At 42.3% G+C, this 26319-nt stretch overlaps 1 protein-coding gene across 8 annotated transcripts in view; it reads left to right on the top strand.

Annotated features, from left to right (window-relative positions):
* The window catches only part of EBF1 (EBF transcription factor 1), a 274664-nt gene that overhangs the window by 4955 nt on the left and 243390 nt on the right, over positions 1-26319 (top strand). For all 8 annotated transcript variants that reach the window (XM_027718755.2, XM_027718750.2, XM_027718754.2 and 5 more), the window contains exons 5-6: positions 7099-7172; positions 14116-14184. In XM_027718755.2, coding sequence (XP_027574556.1) covers positions 7099-7172; positions 14116-14184 — 143 coding nt within the window. The remainder of the gene's footprint in view (positions 1-7098; positions 7173-14115; positions 14185-26319) is intronic.

The following is a 26319-nucleotide window of genomic DNA, read 5'->3' as shown; positions in this document are numbered from 1 at the left end:
TCACGTCAAAACTGTGGCATGTGTCGCTCTGAATTTTTTTGGGGGCCGGACGCTAATTTCTCCTTCTTCTGTTTTAATTCTTTCTTTTTAAAAGTGAAATTATTGCAGAGTTGGGATCGCGTCGGTTACTGAATGCTTATTAGGAAGTGAAGTACAACACATGACAGAAGCTCACCCAAATGTTGAATATATCATTTATATTTTATGACAGTGAATTATATAGAAGATTCTCAAGTAACTTTCAAATCATCAAACTGTAATTAAATATTGCAAAGACTGTCTGAAAATTCTTTAATTTTTAATGAAAGTTAAATATATATTGTCAGTCTACTTGAAGGTGTAGTATTTTAATGCACGACGCTCAGAACAAATTGGATAATGAAATGATTACTTTTAAATGAAACTGTTGCAGAAGCGTACACGTTTCAGCTGGCAAGTATCTTCTCAGTCCTCACACACACATTCACACACTCGATAATTGTGAATTCCCAGACTAAAATTACAGCTACTCTGAGGTTTCTGGTGGCAAATTAAAAATCCCACAGAAGCAAAGCTTGAATGAGCTAGGTTCCCCAGATCATACAGGAAAGTATCTGTGGCTTTTTTTATATTATTTTTTTTTTTAAATATGGACACGTCAGATTTATATGTATTCTCTTTGTCTCACAGTTACAAATTGCAAGGTTTTGTATGGTTGCAGATTAGTAAGTTAAGTAAGATAAAAGCAAATCAGACCTAGATTTCTGTACATAGGATTGCTGCTCAGAGATTTAATGTGAATGTCCCATCAGCAGCATGTATTCTACCAGCAGGTAGGCAGGGCTTGGCTGTGCTGAGGGCTGTGTATGTAACAAAGAGTAGATGTTCCTTCTCCTAAGTGTTCTTGATCTGTGTAAGTCAGGGGTTTGTTCATGTGGCTGTGCCCAGCTAAGAAACTCGGAGCAGGAGTCCTGTCATGGGTGGAACAGAGGGATCCACACGTCCTGGTGCGCGTGTGTGTGTTCTCTGTCAGCTGTGGAGCAGGACGGGAAGCGGGGCTGGAGAGTGGCGCTACTGAAGTAACCAAGAGTTTTGTTGTGAGCTGCATCCCAGGGCAGATCTGGGCTGTAGGATGAACTGTGCAGGCTCTACCCCAAAACATGAGCTTCAGCTGCTCGTGCGCTCCTTGGGAATGTGGGCTGTGGGACTTCCAAACGGGAAACTCCGGCAGGATTGGTTCAAAGTGCATCATTTTGAGTTGCATTTGGGATGACGCGCTTGGCCTTTGGTGGTGGCCCCGGAGAAGCGCTGGGTGAGACAGGAATTACTTGGCTTTCAGCGGTCTTAAAACGTGTCCCCATCATTTAAAAATTGTAAATACTACACACAAATCATTCATGTGGTGGGGAAGTTCTTTTTTTCAGTTTGGGTAACAGCATTCATTGTCAAAACTGGCTTAATTAAATTTTCTTTTACGTTATATTGGCACCTCATTTTATGTCAGGATCACATTCCTAATGTGTTCAAAACCCTGTAGGATCCCAAACTTTATAGCTGTTGCTTTCCGTAAAGCAGCAGCTCCTCCCGCAGTAGGTCTGGCTCTAACAATGATGCATTTTGAAATTGCCTGCAAAATGTGAAATATGTTTGCTCTAATAAACCCGGACTTTTTAGGCAAGTCTAAGGATTTTAATATATTTATGGAGAAGAGGTGCCTTCTATTTCTTTGGCTGTATTTTCATAAAGTTGAGATATTTCACTATTAGGAAAGATGGAGGAAATAAATCTGAAATACTTCTTCCCCACCCATTTTTCCTTCAGCCGTTCTCATCCATAAGATATAACGGATGCTAATATGGCTCAGGCATCTTAAGAATCATAAGTTTTGCTCGATTGCTATTGTCTATTTCTGAGAGTCCTCATGAGTCAAAAATCTTAAACTCTGTTTATATTTTGCTTTTTTTTCAGTACTGTAACTCCGGATGCAAATAGTTTTTCTGTCATTCTCTGTCATTCTCTGATGTCTGCAGATATTTGATCAGCTCCTATTCTGTGCATGGCATGGCCCTTCTCTAGCAGCTACATGCATGGGAAAAAAAAATGTTATCAATAAGTTCAGAGAAGCCTCAGCAGACTCAGAGAAATTTCACACAAACATAAAACAAAACCTAACCCCTATGACAGGGAAAGTTTACATTGCACCAGATTTTAGCAGCTTTCTTGTGCCTTTGGTGAGATGTCAGAAACGCAGGTGATTTTAATTTTCTTGTACAGAGAGGAATGGAGAAGTTTGGAATTTGCATGCATGATCAGGACCTGTGTTTGGGAAAATGTAAACTCATCACAGTGGAAAATGTGTTGTTTGGAGTCTGAGGGTGAAAACAAAGCTGAGGATTTTGGAGAGACTGCCTGAGCCAGATGGCCTGGTGCATTCCCAGTCTGGCAGCCCAACTGCTCCCTCCTGTATAATATACAGCCATTTGTTCTGGGATATTTACGCTAGAGCTGTTTCCATGTGAATGTTTGAAAACCATTAAAAATGAACATATTAGGAGAGATAAATTTATTTAATTCATGTGAATACGTCGATAAGCAGGCTGTGAATCAAAGGCAGAGAGAGACTGGATAAAATAATTAGATGCTTCTGAATTGTGCGTTGAGAGACAGAGCAAAAACTCCCTGTCCTCTCCCTGGGACCAGAACTCCGCTGCTTGTCTGGGATAAACCTCACTGGGATGAGTTGAAATTTTGCTGGGGGAAGGGGTAAAACCTCAGGTAACTAAGGGTTAAAGATTTGAAGCCAAATAAATGTAATTCACAGTATTTTCTGTGTAGATATATAGTGGATACAAGCCTAATCCTCCCTGGGTGAGACTCTGGCCCATCTGAAGTCAATTGCAAAGCGCCTATTGAATTCGGTGGGGCCAGGGTTTTATTTTCTCCCTGTGTGTACGGCCATATATATGTCATTCCAAATCATTTTAGTTCTGTTTTGGAAAAGACCCTAATTTTAATGAGTTTTTCCTTCTCCTTTATTTCTGTAAAGGAGATACTTTGTTTTGTGAAGCAGCCGAGGAATTTGAAAGCAAGTGGGTTTAGATGCATGTTGGTGATTTCTCTCCTTCTCTTACTCTTTTAAAATCAAGGCCATGACATAACTGAGTAATATAATGACCATGATCTCATTCCTTCAAGATTGTTTTTCGTCCAGTTCCGAAAGCAGGATTGCTTGACTGGCAAACCGACACCACAAGATGATTCTGCCCTCACTTGTACCAGCACAAATCTGGATTTAGTCAGGAATGGTTAAGGACAAAATCTGGCTCTATATTTTTCCAAATTATTTATCAACTCTTTTATTGCTTTATCCTGCTGTCTTTATTGGGGAAAAAGTGGATTATATGAGAACCGTAGTCTTGACTTTTATGTTACTCTCCTTCCTTTTATCTTTAATTTTTTAATTTTTTTTTTTTTATAGTGTGCTCTGTCGCTGAAAAGTTTAGGCAAATCGCTGGACGCACTTGACTGCGATGCGCCCAATTTAGGAATTTTTATTTGCTGGCAAGCAGCGAATTGCATTTAATTTAACTTTTTATGCAGCTTTTGTTTACATGGAAGTGAGGAAATCTTATATTTTTGACACCAATTTTTCGGGACCTGATTTTGAAATCCGCTTGTGCACGAGTGATTGTTACATGCTGGGACTTCTTGTGGAAAGGTTACTTGGGTGAATAACTACTTGCAAAACGGAAGATGAATTTTGTGGGGAAATGTTTAAGTTGCTCAGGAGTAGAAAAGCTATTTTCAAATGCTTATGACACAACACCAAGTTAAAACTACACAAAGTAAACAAAAAGAAAAAAACAAAGTCTATAATTTTGCATTTCCTCTGCTGGTGTTCTGTTGTGCAACCCTAATGTGTATTTGCAGGCTTATTTTTAGCTCTGCTGTGGTCTAAGTTTATGCACTGTAACTTTCACTTTATCTCTCATTAATGTGATCCCCATTTGACAAAATCACGACGATGCTGGTGTGACAGGGAATCCCAACACAATCACCCTGTTTTAAAGCCTGAACTTTAAAAAAAACATAATTAAAAAAAAAAATTAAGATATTTTTCTTAAGAGGAGTACCTTTTCAAATCCGAGAGTTAAACATTTTCGCAACAGTAACGTAGTAGACCCTTCCTGTAAAAATACTTCTGGCAGCTCTAACGATCTGAAACTTTAGCAGTTCCTGTTTCCCTTTTGAAACTAATTGTAGAATTAATGTTTTAGAGCAGCGCGGTTTGCGAGGCGGTCGAGTATCTGCCGTGCTCTGGGGCAGCCATTCATGGGAGTAAACAGTTGGTGCTTTACACACCCGCTCGCACGAGTGAATTGGGACACAGGAATGGGAGATGGGGATGAGCTGCTCAGAAATTAACTCAGCAAGTCCTCCCGCTTCCTAGAATTTCCTAGAAATTCCTGCAGGAATAGGGTATGCGGGAGTAGCTGCGCTGAACGTGGAGAAAACAAAATGTGCACGGGTACAACTTCTATAATTGAATGCAAATAAAGTGAAAAGCAAATCCTTAATGTAGAGGAAGGCAGAAGAGTGTCATGCACGCAAAGAAGGGATCACTGATGCTAAACACAACAGACAAGGTGATTATGTACCACGGTGTTGACTCTGCCCGTTCATTATTGCTATTTAGTTGAGTTATTTAAGTGGGTACCTGGAGGTTAAGTAAGCACAGCAGCAGGAAGGGGAGAAGAGGAGAGAAGGGAGAGGAAAAAAGGAAAGTAAATTTTGTGTTCTGGTTTGTAATTTCTAGTGCTTCCTTGGCCCACTGGCAACAAGATAACCCATACTGGGTAAATTTATTTTAAGATTTAAGAGTGTGAGAAGAACAAGGCATGTCCAGCAGCCCTCTCTCAGGCCCTGCTACCCTGTGTCACACTGTGATTGCCTGGAGGTGATGAGGAACTGGAGGTGCTTGTCCCCACTAAAGGCCTCGGGGGCAGATCTGCTCTTTCCCCCTTGCTCTGTGTTCTCAGAGGCCAATTATTCTTTAACTGTTGATGAAGTCCAAAAAGTGCCGTCAGCTTCCTTCTTGCCTTGGCCTGTCCCACTACCAGGTGAAAACTGATTTGGGGTTTTCTGGAGTCTTTGCCATGTCCCCACTGATCAACCCCACCAGGTGTCAGCCAGTTACTTCGATTCTCTGGTTTTGGCTGGAAGATGCTTCTCCCATCTTCCCCTTTAATGCTGGAAATGAAGATCTTCTGAATTTGTTCCATCTCCTGCTATAACACAGGGATGACTGTAATGCCACTTTACAAGGCTTCTTGCAAACTGTTTGTAGCTCTTTTGGGCACTGAGGGGGAAGTGCCTCAAGGCGGAGTCCCAGCTGGGGTCAGGGGGTTGCTGGTATCTGTGCTGGGGGGACTTTCCATGTGTCCTCTTTACAGGAATGCTGGGTTCACAGGTGTTGTGCCTCACTGCTGGAAACGAGGGGGCAGAAATCAGGTGAAACTCTGTGCCAATTAGTGGCAATGACAGTGGAGGCTTCTGTTTTATCAGCAGTGAAACCCCAACCCCGCTGGCTCTCAGGTTTTAGAGGAATGCAAAACTGAAACTAAAAAATTAAAACTAGCAAAGGTAAGGTAACACAGACCCATCCCTGATACTGTTTATGGAATTATTAAATCATTTTATAATGCATAATATTAGTATTGTATGTTACTATTTAAATGGTATTGAAAGTCAGCTCATGCTTCTTCAGATTTGTGTGTCTTGAGATTTTTACCTCCTCTGGAGGTACAACACCTCTTTCCTTTAGTAGGTTATATTTGTAAGGACTGGGAAACAGTTCATATGATCCTAATTCATCCAATATTAAGGTAACTTATTTTTCTGTCAGTATTTTCCACACTTCAATTTCAAAGTGGTCTCATTCCTTAGAATTTATTTCATCCGTATAGCATACTCATTAAATTTCAATATCTATTTTATCATTAGCTTTAGGGATACCCATAACAGAGGTCATTTTACCTGCAGAGTTTTTCTTCCCCGAGTTTCATCTTTTAAAGTCTGTGTTTTCAAGGCTGAAAAGGTCACACCAAGCTCAAGGGTAGCGCCGATGCTCACATGCAGGAGTGGTGGTCATCCCTCCAAGGCTGGGACTCTGATCCCAGCTCTGGAGTGGCACCCTAAAAGATTTGGGAACCTCAGTACCGTCTAAAGATGCTGTTGCAAAGGAAACTTCTTTTCACTCTTGTTTTACTGCTGGGGGTCTCGTGCCCGGGACCAGGGGTGGTTGGAAAACATAACTCTGTTGGGATGAGATGGCAGCCCTGTCCTGCAGGGGCTGTGAGCACTAACCTAGTTAGTGTGTAATGCCGATCCCTCGTCGCTGGTTCTGCTGGTGGGAGCAAAAGTAGACTCTTCTTGAAATGTGAATACACTGTCTTTCCACAGTTTTAGCTTAAAGGATTTTCCCCGTGCTGTCTCAGAGTCAAATTTCTGAAGCCGGTTGATCCTCTGTTTGTTTTGGTCTCCTCTGCTCTGGTAGGGCCTGCTCCTCACTTATTTATATCCCTGTAACTCCAGAGGTGCTCTCTGGAAAGTGGTGGATCATGAGGTTCAAGGGAAGAATCAGGCCCAGGCATTTTCTCAGGAGCTACCAGGAAAATGCCTGGGCTGTGCAGCTTTTGTAATTAAAAATGCATGAGCTCTCTCTTTTTTGTCCCTTTTTTTTTTTTTTAATGAATAGGACCCAAAGTATACCAAGCCTTGCTGAGTTTTTTTCCCCCTTTTTTTTTTTTTTTCCTTTTAATGCTATTAGGTTTATATTTTATTCTGAATTGAAAAGAAAATTGTGGTTGTCTTGACTACTAAAAAAACCCATCCTACACACTGCTCAAGAGATGTGCAACAGAGAGGAGGGAATTTAGCTGTACTCAGCTTGTGTTTTTTCCAGCTGCAAGTCTTGGAGCAGGTTCTGTGGAGACACCGTGGTCTCTTTAGCCTGTGCCGTGGTTTGAAGCTCCAGCTATGCCTTCGCTTACCGTGATGCATTTTTATTTTCTCCAAACTCAACCTGATGCACAACTGAAAATTGTGTTTTGTTTCTAGGCGATAGTATATGAAGGCCAAGACAAGAACCCAGAAATGTGCCGAGTTCTGCTCACGCATGAAATAATGTGCAGGTAAGAAATACCCCGCTTCCACTTAATTAGTGATGAGAAGATGAATCTGTCTCTCAAAATCTAGGTTGAACCTGCAGCTATTTTCGGACTTAAATTTGTCTTTCTTGCATTAAACAATCCCAAAATAACACAGTTCGGTGTGTGTAATTAGCAGCAAGGTCTCAGTCGTCACACTAGTTTTCAATTATTTATAAAGAGTTATTCTTAACAGAATGCTGCTGGTTTTCATTTAGACACTGTAGCTTGCAAAAGGTCTCCTCACCAAAATTAACAGTCTATTACAGTCTTCTAGCAATAAATGTCTCTGCCCCCAATTCCCAACAAAAACTCCTCAGTAAAATGACAAAATATTTTTTTTTTTTTTTTCGGGATGCACATTAAGGCGTGAGGTCAGGAGGCTTTTTTGTCCTGGTTGCTGCTCACTTGAGGTCCTTGCTCGGATGGAGTGGAGCAGGTGATGCTCCTCCATGCAAAAGACTTCTTCATCTTGATTTTCTTTAAACTTCCCCGTGCAGATTGGCTCTGCCCTGTGCTCTCTTACCCTGCCTAGGGTTGGTGACTTAAATTCAGGACAGTCAAATATCTTCTCCCCCAAACTTCTGCAGCTGCTTCCTTCTCTGTTCTGGCTGATTGAAATCGGTGAAGCCTCTTCTACTTCCTTTTTACCACAGAGAAAGCAGCATCTTCCCCCAGACCCCTCTGACACCTTGGAGAGCTTGACCTCTCAGTCTCAATAAAGTTAGTGGGTGTTTTTTGCATGTCTAAAAAAATCATTTGTTACATGTTGTTCGATGGCAGAAAATAATTCCCTGGTGGAAGACGAGGCATTCTTGCATAAGCTCATTGTTACAATCAGTTGTTTTAAGACTGTAAAAATGCCATTGCATGCATTGTAACTTTTGCAAAACACATTTACTGAAAAGGAGTAACTTGAGGGTAAAAACTAGTACCCACTTCTAAGAGAATAAACTTGGATGAGGGTTTCCTTGCAGGGGAGAGTCTTTGACAAAATATTCAGACTGAAATTTCTCTGTTGGCTGATTTTTTTTTTAATTATTATTTTTTGGGTGTTTTTTCATTCTTGGGATCTGCATGTTTTCATCCTCCATGACATCTCCTCCTGATAAAAACTTGCTGGAAGTGGCACCCTGTGATGCCAACAGGGAAGGAGCTTCTCTCCTTGCTCTGCCAGCCTGGGCAAAACCCTGCACAGCCTCCCCAAAATTCTTGCTTGCAGGATTTTGGGGGATTTTATCTTTCATGTTGTGTTTTTCTAGGCTGCTTCATTCAGTAGGTTCGGCTTCTTTCAGGAAGCCAAAGACAACCCACTAGAGCTCCAGAACAATCCCAGCAGATGGGTGTCTCCAAGAGGTGCCTCAGCTTCTGCTGCTGTTCAGAGCTGCAGTGTTGCTTTGCTGAAGAGTCTTGGCCAGTTCTCCTTTTCCAAATGGAAACCCAGTCATGTTGACAACTTGTAATTGCCCTAAAATTCATTGGCCCAATTAGCACCACTTTGACTCTGGATACACAGTTAGGAACAATTCATGGAAATATTAAAGGAGGCCCCTGACCTGATAAGACTGAAGTGCCTTTAGCTTTTCTCCTGTACCAGACCAGTAAGACATGGACACTGGGCACGTGAGTAAAATTAAGCACATGCCCAAGTGCCTGCAGCATCAGGGTCTGAATGTTGTTAGTTCTGGGTGATGTACCCTCCTGATCCTTAACCAGCAAAGTTTGGACGTAGGAATTACTCACTGAGCCAGAACAACCTACTTTCATGTGTTAATTTTCTCACAAATACTTTAGAAACATAAAGTGGATGAAGTAAATCAAAACTTTATATAGTGGGCTGAGTTTTAAGTAGAAGACCAAATACCTGCATTACAGATTTACAGCCGTTCAATATATTTTGACTGAGGCAAAATTATTTCTGTTCTGGGAACATGGAAAGATGTGCAGTCATTCCCTTTATTAAAGCACTTTGCTCTTTCTTTGTTCTTAAAATTCACTGGATCAGAAGCTTTATTCTTCTCCTTCTATTTATTTAGTGCTAGTCTTTGCTTTGTGTTTCATAACTGTAAGGTGAAGGAGTAGAAAAAAAAACAACTGACCATAGTAGGTAAATGCTGTGTGCCTGATGGGGTGGGGGAGATATATTCAAATTTCTTATAGCTCATATTAGATATTACCCATTTCCTTTGCTGCCTATATGTGTGTAAGAGGGTGCTGTTTGTTTACCAGGCCGCTTGACCCTATTGCACAAATCTGTCATCTATTGTGCTGCTAACACGCTTTTAAATTGCAAATCTGATGCTCTTTAGGGGTCTAGAAGGGAAAAAAACCCTCTCTCTCCACACCATTCTGTTTCTCTTGATTTCTTGCCTGTTGTAAGTGGAAGTTGGGATGTGCTGAATTTGCACCAGGGGTGCAAATGCAGCCTCAATTATAAGCATAAAATTAGAGTCTGTTCCCCATTAATCAGCCCAGCTAATTGCTATGCACTACCATTAGCCATATGGTGTGAAAGACAGCTTGCTCTCCCTAAGATGAAATTTCTTCATTTCAGACATGAAATAGTGAGGGCTCTGTATTTTAAAATAGCTTGTTTTAGATATTTAATTTCTAAACAACTTTCAGCAGTGCTTTCTATCAAGGCTAACTGCACAATAAAACTTTGCATTTATGTGACAAAGCTGGGTATTTATAGTGTACTACAGCTACGGCACAGAGGAGACAAAGAATTCAAATGTATAGGAGAGTCCTGGCTGTGGTATGAAAGTGGAGCTGAGGTTTGCTTCAGGTAGCTGTTTATTTCAAAGGATTTCACTGTGTTTTGTCAAATATAAAAATCTACACTGTTGGCGAAATGTTAATAGCTGGGGAGAATTCACAGCCTCAGTGGAATTTATTAGTATTGTAGGCAGCATGGGGAGGGACATCTATAGTTAATATTGCCTCAACAATTTCCATTATGAAACCTTCAGTGGCTTACAGCTTTGCCAAACTTAAACTGTTCTGGCTGAAATATCCTTTGCAGGGTGTCAGCCTCAGGCTGACTTTCTTTGGAAAGTTTTAGCTAAAATGGTTCAGTGATTTCTGAGAATGAGGTTAGAGTAAAATATGGGTTTTGTCTGTTTAAAATAAGATCCTACAGCTATTTTGGCAAGAGGGTCCTGTACCTCCACGCTTCAGGGTGAGGAGCCTGTTTGGGGCAGGGGTTGTCCTGAGCGCATCATCTGCGGGAGGAAACACACCTCGCTGGGGACCTTCTGCAAAATCTCCCACATGGACTCGCTGACGACTTGTTAGAGCCTGGCAGCTGAGGATCGGAAAGTCGCCTTTGCTTTGCTGGCCACGTGCCACGGCCCCGTAATTTCTCATTGTTCATTGTCCCCGCGGAAAGGCCCAGCGCAGACACACAAAGCAGGGCTCCTTGCACGGGGATGCTCCGGCCACCACCCCAGGGTGGGGACGGGAGCACTGCGGGGGGACAGGTGTGGGGGTGAAGAGACCATCTCCTGTGTGCCCGCAGTGGGGCCAGGCAGTGCAGGTAGAGATCTTCCAGCACAAGGAAGAGGAAGCTATGCAGAGAGAAGGCAGGAGGGCAGCAGGTCCCAAGAGGGTTGGGGTGAGGACAAAGGCATCAGTAGAAGCTGGGGACAGTGGTGGCCAGGGGAGAGAGAGGCCTCAGAAGGAGCAGGATGGGGATGGTGTGGGGCTTGGGCATGAGTCGTGAGGATGGCAATAGCAGGGGGGTAGATCTGGGTTGCAGGAGCTGGAGGAAGTTGTGATGACAGGCTGCATCACTATCAAGGAGTACTTGTTTTAAAAACAAGCAGACCCCAATACAAATCAATTTTCGTAGACTTTTTCTGTGGGCCAATGTGGCATTTTGTGTGAGCTGTGGCTCCTTGACCCACCTGGGGAGAGGTGTCCTGGAAGAATAGCAAAGACAAGTCCTCGTCCTCCTGGCTGCAAAGAGGTGGCATTCTCTACTCTTTCATAGAGCCTTACTGGGAGCTGGACGATTTCTAGGTGGTTTGGAGAAGCTCCTGGTAATTTTAAAATTCTTTCAGGAAAAGGAGAAAGGGTGCTGAATATTTAGGAACTTGTTTCCAAGTGTTAAGTAGGCACTAAAAGCCAAAGCTTTTGAGGCAAATTGAATTAAAAGCACTTTTAAACAGGTCTGAAACTCAGGGTTTGCATGATGTTTTAATTCTCTGCATAGAAAAACTAGAGCGAAGAGGCCTCGAGTTCTGCTTTTGGGGGAGCAAAAACGCAACAGACAAACTCAGGTTTAACCTGCAATTATCTAGAACATGAAAGAATATTTGGGGCCTCCTTTCGTGCCAGAGAGCCACCAGATGGTGGGGCGTGCCAGCCGTGCAGCCCTCCCACATCACCTCAAATGGTGATCAAGGAGTCTCCTGATACCACTGGGGCTACTGGGGTGCACATTTGGGAAGCCCTACCCAAATCAGGGGGCCACTTGATGAGCAATGAAGTGTTTCCTCCACTCTCAAAGCTAGGGTTGTCACCAGTGGTCAGTACCTGACTCCATCCTGCTTGTGGCAGGACCTGACATCAAGGCATTCCCCTCTCTGGGCCCCGTGGCCACCTCTCCTGCTGGGTTAATGCCCCGGGAAGGTGCCAACCTCTGAGCCTGGTGGTGCTTGGATGGTGGTATCTGCCCATCTCGTGCTGGGAGCCTGGGAACCTTTGCTTGCCTGAGTAAATGTGGCAATTTCTATCCCTCCAGTCTGCTGGGAGAATGTCAGGACTAGCCCTGATTCGCTTCAGTCACAAGAACTGCATTGTCTTAACTTGTGCCAACTCTGTTTCTAATTACATTTTAATCATTTAAAAATGATTAGCAGTTTTTATTGCCTTGTTTGTGGGTAAATTTTCTCACCCCACACATTCTAGCTGCGCTCCAATGGCAAGTCCTTTTATAGGCAAAAAAGCCCCCAAACGTCCACATGACTATTTACCTACAGCATATTTTATTCCTTCCTAAATTTTAATACTTTCAGAGTGCCAAGGCTCTTGCATTTTCTGGTGGATCAATTGTGGTATTGTGCTGTAAAATTAAGCAGTTTTTTTTGGCAATGCCAAACAATGTAACTTCCACCGAAATGAAGATACCGCACATGTGTTAACTGTGAAAAGTTTCAGCCCTGAATAGTTGCCTTGAAGCTTTTTGCGGTGAAAAGAATTATGTATTTTCCTCTCTTTGAAAACAAAATTATTATTTTTTTTTAAACCATGTTTAAACAGGCTGTTTTTGTAAAAGGCCCCTTTTTTGTTATCTTTAGTGTGGTTAGTTGCTTTATTGCTAATCTTGGTGGGTAACTGTATATTATTCACTCTATTGTTCAGCAACACAAGAGAACCTTTGTCATACTCCCAATAGGGCTATTTATATAGTGTGGCATTTCTGAGGGCTTCTTCCTGCCCTGATGTTCTTCCACCTTCTGGGGAAAGGAAAATAGTTCATCTAAGAGGGAGAGTGAGCAGTGGTCGCTCCTGACAGCTGCTGAAATACGGGCGATGTGCAGGTCCCTGGACTGCCTTTGGGAACAAGCTTGGTGGTTTCCAAAGACTTGGTTGTGTGTGGTTGAGGTTTACCAGAAAGTTTATGGAACAGAGAGATGTGCTCAGGTCTGGCCAGGGAGAGAAGCTGGGGTGGTCCTCGCTGCCTGTCACTTGGTGCCACCGTGGGATGGGGTCCCTGCAGCCCTCACCCTACAGAAGCTGCCCAGGCTTCATCCAGCAGGTTCTGGGGGATCAAGAAGTGCTTGGGAAGGTCAGGAGCTTCTTGATTTTTTTTTATTTTTTTTTGTTTTTTTAGTTCTTTGAAGCCTTGACTTCAGTGAGGGATTTTCTGTTAAGGGACAGCACAAACAGGAGCTTTCCTTGCAAGATGGGTATTTCCTCCCTGGAGCGGGTGGGTGGGTGAAAACTGAAGGCTTTGTTCAACTTTTTAGCTGGGACTTGGTCTTGTGGGTAAAGATGGGACTTCCTCTGGTGGGGAGAGCAGGACAGCCCTCAGCCAGAGCCCTACATGCACCAGGAGGGATTCCCACCCTGAGCATAAACGTGTATATTGCCTATGAACTTACCTGCAATATATTTATGGCTCCTTACAGACAATAACCCCTGACAAGGAATCATCACAAACAACAATTTAACTTCTCTTAGGAAACAATGAGCCACCTTAGTTCAAAAGAATCCCAGCCTTGAGGTCAGCCATGGAGCAGCGCTTTGGGAGACGGAGCTTATATTTCACATGCCTGCTTTGTCTCTGACCTGACGCAGGGCACCAGCCGTCGGAGCAGTGCTCTCCATGGCATTAGTGATCATTAACATGCTCGGAAAACTTGGGGAAACAGGCACGCTCGAGCATAAAAAGCTGCTGCTGACGGCTCTTGCATTTCAGCTCCCCCATTAACACCAGTGTTTCTTAGAGGGAGAATAATTGTGCTTTTGCAGTTCGGGGTGGGGGGGGTGGTTTCCCAGTAGCTGAGAGCTGTGTAGAAGCAGGAGTATCTTGTGGATGTGTAACATAAGCGTTAAGCAAATGTAAAAACCAGGCTCAGCAGGGAAAAATCTGCTTTATTTTGTGTGCCAGCATATGCGGGACAACTGTTAAACCCTATGGAAAAGAGGCTGCAAATAGGCAGGTCTCCCTGTTTTGGGCGATCCTTGAATTATTATTTGTGAAGGGGGCAAAACCCCTCTCTTTTTATATTTTCCATTGCTAACCAGCTGTGCAAGAAGTTAAACATAGTAATTAACCCATATGTGACCCACTACATTTGACTGATTTCCAGGCAGGGCCGGCGCGGTAACTCTACCCGGCAATTTGAACCTACCATGTTCGTAATGATGATTTTACAGTGTAATGGTCGCACTAAATCCTTTCGCTTTTCCTCTGTAGCCGCTGTTGTGACAAGAAAAGCTGTGGCAACAGAAATGAGACTCCATCAGATCCAGTGATAATTGACAGGTAAGGACTGCTATTGTTTCCTTCCATTTTTTTTTTCTCCCTCTCCTCATTATAATGAAACACCTGCCCTGTGTTGCTAATGGGGAAGAATTAGGAGTATATACCGATGAAATTTTGTTTTTGATACCGAATTAGTTGTGCTTTGCAATTGGGATTGCCTTGGAAGGACCATATGCAGGATAACGTAGGGATAACAGAGCACCCTGCTCTGTGGAGGGCTCCAGCTCTTGTAGCTGATTCATGTGCATAAAGAGGAGATTTTTCTTTCTGACTTTCTGTGACTCAATTCACATGCTATGCCAGGGAAGCTTCAGGAATAAAATAATAATAGTTTGTGATTTATGAAATGTGGTTGGATGCTTATAAATATTTAACTTTTATTTGAAAAATGTTTGAATCATTATCACTTAGCTACTGTAGTTCTGTTGGATGCAATCCATCTACATTTTAAGGCTTTTATTTATGCATAAAAACAGTTAAGAAAATAGATCTGCAATGTAAGGTTTTTTTCCCTCCTCTTATTTTCTTTGGTTGGAATACTATTTTGACTGTATTGTCAGTTGATTAATTCATTTTTGCCTGTCTTAATTATTGTGTTTTTAAACAGATCCATATTGCTAATCTGACATCACTGAGTAAATCATTGTAGTACAATAATGTCTATTTCAGTTGTTCCGAGCCACGTGTAGTTTCTGTGCTTGCAAATTATGCAAAATGGTAGCCAAAGAGCCATTTTTACCTTTTAATTGTCCAAATGCGTTGTACAAAGCCGTGTGTGATAACCAGGTTATTATGCAGCATTACTCTAGAGGAGTTAAATGGCCATGAAGCACTGAAAGTGTCTGTCATCAGCTGGGGAGAGGAACACCCTTGAGCTGATCTGTGAATAGAGGGACCCTGAAGGGAACTACCTAAACGTACAGGGGTGAGAGCACAGAGCAGGGGGCTTCTCCTTGCATTCTTGTCTCAGTTATGTTTGCTATATTAAATTTAAAGTATCTTCCATGCCCATGCATCCATTTTATGAAAGAAAGTGAGGGGGGGTTTGATGTGTTGGGTGCCCCCCATGGAGAGCGGTCCAGGGGCATCGCAGAGCCTTGTGCTCATCCCAGCTCCCAGTCTTACAGTTCTTGGTTGAATGTGGTAAGAAAGTGCATATACTGGAAGCTTATAGTAGATGTTTTGATTAGCTGTAAAAAGTAATCCTGAGAATGTTTAAATCTCAGAAGATATCTCTATTTATTTTAACTGGGCATATTTTCATCTCCTCTGAGCGTTAGGTAATACCAGGGAAAGTGTGTGGGGGGAAAACCCCCCAGTGAAATCTATATAGAGCTGTGTTTTATAAGCGTGCTGCAGAGTTGAACACTATAAACATGGTGTTAGAGTGGCATTTTGAGTGACATGAAAGCTACAAAATTCACATGAATTTTTCATTGTACTGGAAAGTGAGATGTTAAGATGCTAATGGCAGGTTTACAGAAATATTTTGTTTAACTATCTAGTATGCAAAACTGCTAGTTGCAAATCATTTTAAATTTTGAAAGCCAGGGATGCTTTCTGTTATATGCTTCCTGCAAAATGAAGAAAACAGGTACAGGAAAAAAACAGCTTTAGCTTTCTAGCAGTGATCCATTTCTCGGTCTTTACATAAATTGATGCAATAGGTACCAATTTTTAAGTTTCTTTTTAAAATGCAAGCTAAACATAATTTAAAGCTGATAATACAAACCCTACCTCACCACCCACACTGAACCGTGCTTGGCTTGTGAACGGGTTAAGCTTTTAAGTTCTTCACTTGGTTTTTAAATTGTGACTTTGATACAGAAGGTTGATATGACTGTGGTTTGAATAACACTTGATTTTGACCTGTTCCTGTGGGTTGCAATGGTATAAGAAATTTGACTCAGCAGTGCTGTAATTAGCCCTCCCCGTGTTTTTGAAACAGGATTGTGTTACCTGGATTGCATTAGTGTGGCTTCTATTGTTGCCGCTTCGCATCTGTCCCAGTAGGGTACTTAAAACCTTTTCTTGGCCAGGGCTAGTTCAAACAATTTAGGCCAAGTAAGTATGTGCTTTATACAGTTAGTGGCTTTAGTGATGTTTCTTGTGACATTTATCCTATTCATTTTTTTCTCCCCTTTGGTTTGGAAAGGATGAAGTGATCTATGTGGAGCCTTTTTACCTTAAAACGAGTCCTTTAAAATTGTTCTATGATTAAAATGCCTGCATGAGCCAGACCATGTGTTTGGTTGTACTCCACTGTCACTTCTCCACGCACACAGTTTTTAACTATTATGTCAATTGATATGCAAAACCATATTTAGATATTTTTATTTGCATTGAGCTTAGAGAATTCATTTACCATTTGGGCTAAAGCACTCCCACATGCCTTACGCTCCGATAAAGTCTTTGCCTATGGATTTAATCTAACTCTTGCCTTAAATCCTGCGAATCCACAGACTCTGACCTAACATAGAATTTGACATAGAATCTATCCATGGGATTTTTGACTTATGTACTTACATGGAAATGCTATCCTCTTCTGACAAGTTGGAATACTATTTTGGATTGATTAATTCTCTTTGATGAGGTTAGAGAGACTTGGGATAGGGAGGGCTCTGGCTTTGTGGTGGTTTGGTGAACTTGGAGAAGAGGCTGTTTGGCAACTTCAAAGTTACATGTGTTGTATTCTTTTTCAAACACTGGATATACATGAAAAGTGAATCATGTATTTCTATTTAATCAAAATGTGGGATTTTAAAAAAAAGTATGTAGCTGTGTTTGAAGCAGGATATGACTTTATCCTTTATAAAATTGTTCTATATTTTGCTGTATTATAGTATCAGCAGATACAGCGGTGAAAGGGACCTAAAGAAATTTATACTCATATAGTGATCTAAATACTTATAGAGCAGTAATTCCAAGGAAGTTTCTTGGAAATCTGTGTGTGTCTGTATCATCTTCTTAGCATAGCCTGTATATTTTATTGCTAATCGAGTTACATGTGTTGAGATGAAGATCTGATGAACAGGAACTCATTTTAAAAGGGGTATTATTGTCACAATACAAATGCACAATTCCTCTTACGAGTGCAGTGGCAGGGCTGTATTGTAATCACACTTAAAGAAAACACAGAGCACTTCCTGTTATTAAATTAAATTCTAGATTGATTTAACTTTCAAATTGTAACTCATATTTGAATTTAAAAGGTTCGCAATAAAATTCCTGTGAAGAAATTGAATAAATTGTAGTTTTATTACCACTCTGGATATCCTGGTGTCCTAACCTTTTTCCTTACAGTTATCTTAGTTCAATAAATAAAACCTCATTAGACTATTCCCATTTCAACGAGTTTATTAAATTTTACAGGAGTAATTAGCATAAGCTGTGCTAATTTTTCTGGAAGACTAATGAGAGAGCTTCCTAATTAGGTTTGCTTTGTAAGAATCAGAAAAGATGATAATGACAAAAGTCACATAGGGGAGAAAGTGGGGCTTTATGTTATTCCTTGGTTCAGGAAAGAGACTCCTCTCTCGACACACTGTTCCAAACTTTTAAACCCATTTTACCATTGTCAGGACTGATATTTAATGGTGTTACCAGTGCCTGCTGGGGCTTCTTTACCTTTTATGGCTGCATCCAGTAAATAGGAATCCTACTGACTGATAAAATAGGAATAACCACTGCAACCCCAAATATAGTGGCAGAAAATATATATACACCATATATATCCTATACCTCCAGCTTGTGACATTGCATGGAAAAAGGGCTGAAAACAGCCTGATTGGCAATTGCTGATTCATCCCCAATTTTCCTTCTTCCCAGAGTACTTGAGCAGGCTGATGACAGTGACCTGGAATTGTCTTTGCTGAGATTTACCAATACAGACAAGACCTACTTAAGAAATCTGGCCACTATCTTTTGGATAGACAATCTTTAGCCAAGGGGCTCTGTGCTGGAGCTCCCCTGGGTAACACTGTGTGCCCTCCAGGGGCAGGACACCATGGGGATGGCCAAGGTCTCTTCTGGCCCTGCTCTGGCAATACACTGAAGTTCTTCATGTGCTGCTTCAAGTGCAGTTTTGGAGCAATGAGGTTCCTCTGTCTTTGAAAATGTTTATACCTTTCCAGTTCCATCAGAGTTCTTGTCCATGAAGTGGGGGGGGGGGGGAAACTCGTGGATCGGAGGCTGTAATATTTTGTCTGCCTTATTATCAGATGACACCAAAGTGTGTTTTAATGCATGATCTGCTACCAGTGTCTGAAAGGCCTGTGTGCTTCCAACACCTGCTGTACAGGATGCTTGGCTGGGCTCTCCCCAGCACATCCAGCTTCTGTGGCTGTGGAGGGAGCCAACTTACCTACAGATGGTTTTGAAATCTTTCAGCCTTTAACCTGAAAAACTTTATGTTTGTGGGTAGGATTTCACTGTGCAATGACATGAAAAGTCAATGTCTCTGTTTTACCGCTTTACAAGTCATCACGTAGTGGATTGTATTTTACAGGCCTGATCATCTTTTAATCCTAAATACCAGGAAGGTGAAAAAGTGATACAGTGGACTGTATCACACTCCCTATATCCTTCCCCCAGATACACTGGTTAGGCAAATGTGGCGATTTAATGAATTTTGCAGTAGCTTTCCATGCCTGGAGGGAGAGTGATGGAGACGCAGGCAGAGCCTGCCAGCTTCAGGAGAGGTGCTGGCAAGGGAATGAGGTGGGTTTTGCTTGGGACGTAGCTGCTGAGGATTTCTTTGCTGCAGGGAATGGCATCAGTGCTGTAGCTGATCCTCACCAGACTACAGGGATGTGGGCTCGTCATATCACTGGTGACAGAGCAAAGTGACAAGAGATGCCAGGTGTTTTGGCAGGGGTTCCTTTGCAGGAGTCCCAGTTCCTGCCCTGTCCTGGTCATATCAGTACCACAGCCTAGCTGTATAGGGTCAGGGGAAGGCATGTGTGCTGCTCTCCCCTTGCTTATACGAGGTATGGGGCTGCAGGAGCCTGGGGGTCCCATCTGTCCTACTTCATTGGGTGGGCTTTGCACACAGGAGGAGCAGGAGGGCAGGCATGGTGTGCTTTGATAGATCTCAAAACTCAGGTGAAAAACGTTCCTGGGCCTAAATATTTGGTTGTTTTCTGTAATCTTGTACTGGAAAGTGCCCCCTGCATTGCTGTGCCCCTTCCAGAACCAGATGGGAGTTACGGATACAGCAGGGAGGGAGTTGGAGGAGCAGAAGCTGGATGACAGAGGAATACCCCCAGCACTGCACAGAGATGTCTCCCAGGCTGTCTTTTAAGACTGCGCTGCTTAAACCCTCTGGGCCTCTGAGCAGGGTGTTCAGAGAGGCAGAAGTTGGCCTCGAGCGCTTCATGCGAGCTCCTGGAGCCTGTGAACTCTTACATTTCTGAGAGGGGAGGGACCAAAACACGCGTACTCAAGGGTTTGGTTGTGATTGATGCAGCTGAGAAGCATTACCCAAAACATTTCCCACATGACTTAGGCAACCAAATGCATTTTGAGCTGCTGTGAGATAAATGGGAGACTCTGATCAGTAGATGCTTCTCACACAGAGATTCTGCTGTGTATGCTTGCCCCTCTACCAGTGTTCCTCCCGTGGTGTTAGTCCTCTTTCTGGTGATGAAATCATTAGAGCTGGGGGTAACTTTGCAAGGATTATTGCAAAAATCTCTTGGTTTCAGCCTATTGGGTTTGGCACACATCACTGTTGCTTCTAAATTCCTTTATTTTGCTCTTGGGGCCGAATGAACTTGGTCAGGGTCAAAACAGCTTCTGCTTATTGTTTGTTTGATTTCTCTTCCCTCCACCTCCAAGTATAAGAGTTTTTGTATGACCTTAAAAGTATTATGCAAAACCTTAATTTGGACTGAGTTTCACTCAGAAAGTTTGTGATTTTCTCAACAAACCTCTTCTAAGTTTTCAGTTTGTTATTAACCCCCAAACCAGGCAAGTCTTATGTGGATGTGGGTTTCACTGCAAACATTTCACACTAACAGTTACTTGCTTCTCTCAGTGATGCCTTTTGAATCTGCAGCTAGTGTTCTGGGCTTTAGTTGCAATCTTATGCCTGATTATTACTATTTAATATCACGGTGATATGGCAGAGGCTTTTATCACAAAAGAAGGCTCATTGTGCTAGACGCTCTCTAGTCTTTAAGTAGGTAGATGATCCCATTCCTGAAGAGAAATGGTTCTCCTGATGCAGCCTAAAAATTGAGGTTTTTCTGTGGAGAATAAAAAGCTTGTGTTGAATGTCCTGGGATGAAGGGAATTTGAAGACAAGACTAGTCTACTGCTTTTGGCATTTGACTATTAATGCTCATCCACAGCCTGTTTGGGCTTGGCCAATTGTGGCCTGAGTGCGCACCTGGGATGTGCTGGACCTGCTGCCCCGAGCCCCCAAGGTCAGCATGTCCATGTCCATAGGAATCTTCCATGTTGTGGGTGGAAGGTGATCCAGGGCTGAGCCATTCTTCACCTACTGTGTCCAGAGCTGGCTGCCAGCAGGTCAGTAAGTCCCTCGGGCTCTTTTGGAAAATTTCAGCCTTGGTCAGCAAGGATTAACAATTTTAGGAGACTGCACTGGTTTGTCTTAGTCCTCAAAGTCTGTCCTGAAGATCCTGTGGGTTTGCTTGTGCAGAGGAGTACCCTGAGGTCTAACTGAGACCTTGTGCATGACTCTGCTGCTCTGGATACAGGATTTGGGCATCCAAGGTTAGGGGTGCTTTAAAAAGTTTGTTTGGCTCTCTGCAGTGACCTACTGCAGTACCAAGAAAGCTCCAAGTGAACCGGTCTGGTCCCAGGAGGTGCCCAGGGCCTGGCAGGGTGATCCATCCCTTTGTTTCTCATCACAAAACTTCAGATGTGCTACTCATACCTATCAATTTCTTAATATGAACTCTTACTTCAAAGCATGTCCTGCAGCAGGGAGGATGTGCTCAGCTCAGTGGGCTCCCTGGCTCTATGCAGCTCAGTGCCAGTCCTCTCTCAAGAGAGGGAATTTTTTTGGGGGGGAAAAATAACACTGGCTCTTTCTCATATGCATATATATACGCACGTACTTTCTGGAGTGGATACATTTCCTGTTCCATCCTAGCACCTGATTTATTTCCATATTTGCTGTCACAGTGGGAATGCATACATGAATAAGAGCGATAGCGAAATGTATTTGCAAAGATCATCCTCAGTTTTAATGCAGATTAGCTAAAATTCTTCTGAACATGAAAAATGTATCTCAGCTCTATCCCAGCGTTTATTGGGTAAAAACAAAATCCATACTCATCCTGCAGACACTGAGGTGTGTGTGTAGTTTTCTTCTTGAGAGTAGTCATAAATGTTTGCGTGTCCCAGCCACCAAAATGTATTCTTGTAAGTAATTGGCCACATCTACAAAAACAACTGTGTTAAACTCAAAGGCACTTCTGCCTGCTGGAAGTATTTAATTTTAATACAACATCTAACTAATAAGGTTAAAAGAGAGTAAGAAACACTTGTAGGTTACTGTGCAAATCATGACTGAGATAACTTTCTAGAAATGGCTTTAACACTGTCCTCAGAGAGCAGCAAGTCTCTCTAGTAGTAGTGGGAAATGCTGGTATGAATTTTTCTTTTTCCCCGTAGCATCATGGGGTTTTTTTCTGTAACTCTTCTGGAAAAGTACAGAAAAGCCATACAAAGTTCCCAGTGTGTCACATTAGCAGTTTTGCATAGGTAGTTTGTGATCAGAATATATTACTGTATCAACTGGATGTTTACTTTTTTGCTAAGGACAGTATTTTAGAGGTTTTATTTTTTTTTTAATGGAACAAATTATTCTCTACCTACTTTTCAAAAAGAGCGTGTGGATATAGGAAATGTGAATACAAATTTTCTGGTGCTGTTAATATGTGAATTATATGAAATCAGTTACTAAAAGGCTTTATATCAAGTCACTGAAATTATACACTGGACAGTAGTAAGGTGACCCAGATATAGAGCCTTTCAGTGCAATCGTTGAGATGCTATGAACAGTACTGTTTTGTCTTTGGGTTCTTGCTGCCTCTAAAGGTGTAGGTAGATGAAGATAACTTTAAAAAGAGCTGTTTCTCCAATTACAAGCTTTTGTCCAAGAGCAAAGAAAGATTTTTAGACTAACAGCATTCAGTATAACAAAATTAAATTCCCTTCATCTGACAAGAAGCTGAGTTTGGCAATAGTTTGGAATTTTTTCTTGGAGATAGAGCAGAAAGTGCCCTCTGTACCCCCTGTTTTTCCCAGCCAGCCCTGAAAGGGGGTGACCTGAGCATGGAGGGAGTGAGGTGGGCAGGGTGGATGGGCACTGGGTGGTGGTGTCACACACTGGAAGAGTGGCCACCAGTTCGCTTGGGGACATCGTTTCCCCTTTGCTGGGTTCCCCCTCCAGGGGCCTGGGGAGGGGTGAGGGAGCAGCATCCCACTGCCACCCCCCTCTGTGCCAGGACACCGGGCCAAATCTTTTTGGTTTTGTAACAACACAGTAACGTCCAATCTGGAATTCCGCAACTATGGCATCTCGCTAACCGGCTGAGGCACAATAGTTCAGTAATGTAATATAAAAAGTAATGGTGTTAGCTAACACATCCTTAATAAGATATTGTCTGCTGCTCTGCCATATGCTACCGAGCAGGCTTTCCCTCTGTGGGGCTTTTGAGTTCTCTCAATAAGATTATTTCAAATACTCTAATCCTGAATCATTGACATGAATACAAAAGCCTAGTGACATCTAATAGATGCCTCTTAGCTTTGCTTTTCCTCTTGTTCCTTTCCTTTTTTTTTTCCTCTTTTTACCTGACAAAAAGCTTACAGACACTTGGGCTCTGTCTCTCAGTACCAGCATGTGGGTCCCCTCATGAAATATAAAGGAGGAAAAAGGGCTGACATAGGGCTGATAAGCCACAGAGCAAAGGACCATAGAATTAAGAGTAAATGCCAGTAAATCCTACCCTGTACACTCAGTTGTTCTTTTTTTGTTTTCTTTAACTCTTCCAGTGCCACGCTGGGCTAGAAAGAGATGGAAAGTGGGGTTACAAAAAAAAAAAGCTGTGTTACAACAACATAGTGCCAGGATCCTACAGGCTTGCTTGACACTTGAGTTTTCTTGGTGCTCCTCTCACCTTGACTTTCTTATCAGAGTTGCAAACTGTTTCAGCTAATTGCATCATTCAATGAGCTGAATGTTTAGGTCATTTTTTTTCAAAGATTTAATACAAAAATTAAAAAAGACACTTTTAAGAGTTATGACTGTGACCCTGGAAAGGATTAATTTTATATAACTAAATGTTAGAAAGACTTGAAATCCCACTGTGAGAGCCTAGCTGTCAAAAAATTATCTCCCTCTTAGTGTTGTCTCAATGACTGTCAGAGACAGAAAATCATTTTCTGTTCATCTTCTTTTGGACTTTGACAAACTATTCACCTGTTGATTCCAAAATTTCCTTTTGGAAAAAGTTATTGGTGCAGGATACAGCCGGTGTCTACAATGGGTTAAAAATTAGGTATTTAAAATATAATAATTTTCCTTAATTTTTTCCCATGATTTTGCATGTGAGACTGTGAGGTTTTCCTGACCAGGATAACCATCCACTTCCACCCAACTGAGTCAGGTCTTTTCTGTAAACTCCCTCAATATAATCTTTCAGTTGGATTTTTTGGCATCTGCATCACTGCATAACCATTGGCTGACTTCCCAGATGTTAAGTCACTTTGATAAGTGGATGTTAAAAACCACTTTACCTAGTTCAAATTTTGTAGAAGGATGACACAAGGAGAGGAGAAATGTATTCAGTATTCATTAGAACATTCTTTGCTCTAAAAGAAGAATAAAATTAGCCACACTCAGAGCTATTAAGATCTGATGGTAGCATCTCCTCCTGGCTGCTCCATGTACCTCCACGTTGCTGGCACAGTCCTTCATGAGCTGGAATTTGGCTGCAGACAGGAGCACACCTCATGCCACATCTTACTGGGGGTTATGCAGGCAGGAGAAGGAAAGGACTTGCAGATGTTCTGTGACAGCTGCCTTGCAGCTCAGATCAGGATTTGCCCCTTTTTAAATTAAAATGAGGAAGTCAGGCTGCATTACAAAGGAGTGCTTTGGACTTTTCTGGAGTCTAGGGCAGAATTTTTTTCACAAACTTGGGTTTATGTGCTAAAAGCAGCTCTGTAAAACTTGTTTTTTTCCTTATCTCTGGGTCTTGATTTCCCATTGGCACCATGGTCTGGTGTTACTGGGCCCTGCTGGGCTCCGATGCTGCTGAGCGAGGGATGCACAGCGAAGGAATCTTTACCCTACATAGCTGTTTAGGCAAGACAGGCTACATCTACCTTCTTTTTTTTTAAAAAATCCTGTGAGTTCCATAATAGCTGTGGCATTCTGAACAACGGAATAAACTGAACTGTGGTGTGGGAGGAAAACTTCTCGCTGAACCCCATTATGTGTACATAAATTGTCTGTAGTGTACTGTGTGGCAGGAGAGAGGAACTTTTTTTTTCTGAAGGATTGCCCTGCTGTGACAATGGTAACTTAATTTGTCACAAATTATAAGAAAATTAATGTATCATGCCTTAATTTGTCATTAGTACATTAATACTTTCGATGTCTTCGGAATTTCTCTAATAAATGTCTTCAAAGTTGGCTGGGCATTCATAAATTTGAGTTTTCAGTATTATAATTGTAACCGAGACACCTATGTTCCCTGATTAATTCTTGGAGCTGGTATTTAACAGTCAGCTTCGTTGACATCCGCAGCCGTACGCACTTTAAAGAATAACACGCTGTCGGTTAATATTTCTGTTGTTGTAAAGTGGCATGATTTGGAGGAAAAAAAAAATAGGGAGACTGTTCTCGGGGAAACAAAAGAGAATTTTGGGAATGCTTTTTGCCATGGTAACCCAGTTATCGCTCATTAATCTGTCACATATGAAACAAGTTCCAGACTACAACACTCTTACCCGAGGCAGCGTTCCCGGGGGGTTCACCTGCCGGCAGCCCCCGGCCGGGCTCTGCACAGTGCTGGAAGGGTTAACCATGGCAGCAAATCCCATCATGTGCCTGGTTGGGTCTGAAAGAGGGGGGACCCCCTCCCTGCTTGGGCCACCTGGGCTGCCTGGCCCTGCCACCCCAAAAGCAGCTCCCCGGGGAGATGGGGAGGCGGCCGATGGGCGCCGCTGCGCTGGCTTTAGGGGCCGCCTGTATCTCCAGAAGGAAGGAAGTTTTTTTCCTTCATTTCCAAGATAAGGTGTCATTCATGAGAGCAGCGTGCTGAACTAATCAGGTTAATTGAGAGGCCCTGAATAGCTCTCATTGAGCGGATCCCTCCTTCCTGCTCAAGGCAGATAGTGCGGACGGAGAGATTACAAGTGCTTTAAACTCTTTCTCTCCATCTCTGAATTTCACACCGATTTCAGGATGACGAGGGTCAGAGCAGACGTGTGACACGGGGTGGTACCATTTAGCTTTGCTGGGAGCAAGGCTTTTTTTGTTTTTGTTGTTTTTTTGTTCTGTTTTTTTTTTTTTTTTTTTTTTTTCTTTTCTCTTCATCATCATCATTGTGATTATTTTTTAGTGAGGCCAGTGCTTCCCAGCTCTCCTGATGCCAGGGACACCCTGCTGATTTACACCAGCTGGAGTGGTGTAAATTACTCCACTGTTTTGGAAAGATATAGAGCACTAATGCAGTCACACGATTGGCTCTAGATTGACCTGCTCCTGAGTGTTGTTAATATTAAAATTATTTCAGACCTCACTCATGGCAGGGCTGCAGGAAACATTAATTTTAAAAAGATGTTTTCAGTGTTTGAAGCAGATAGCAGTGGGTTTTATTGCTTTTATGGTATCATTTCCCTTTAAGCCCTTCTAATCGAAGTGGCTGTACATAATTTTATTCAAGTTTACCAGAATGCGAAAGCATTTCCCTCTGGATACTCTTGCCAGATTAGGAACATCCAGGCTCCAAACCTCACTCTAATCTTCCTACTTGCCACAGTCTACTACATTTTCTTTGCAAATATTGTAACTGTTAGAGTGAAGGAGAGAGAATTTTCAGGAAAACAAATTTCCCAAAAATAGTGTGTGTCCCCACTTCTCCAAAACAT

Source organism: Pipra filicauda, unplaced genomic scaffold, assembly GCF_003945595.2.
Source record: "Pipra filicauda isolate LSUMZ 115617 unplaced genomic scaffold, ASM394559v2 scaffold3_size10097308_pilon, whole genome shotgun sequence".
Classification (NCBI taxonomy): domain Eukaryota; kingdom Metazoa; phylum Chordata; class Aves; order Passeriformes; family Pipridae; genus Pipra; species Pipra filicauda.
This window is presented reverse-complemented; position numbering and strand designations above follow the sequence as displayed.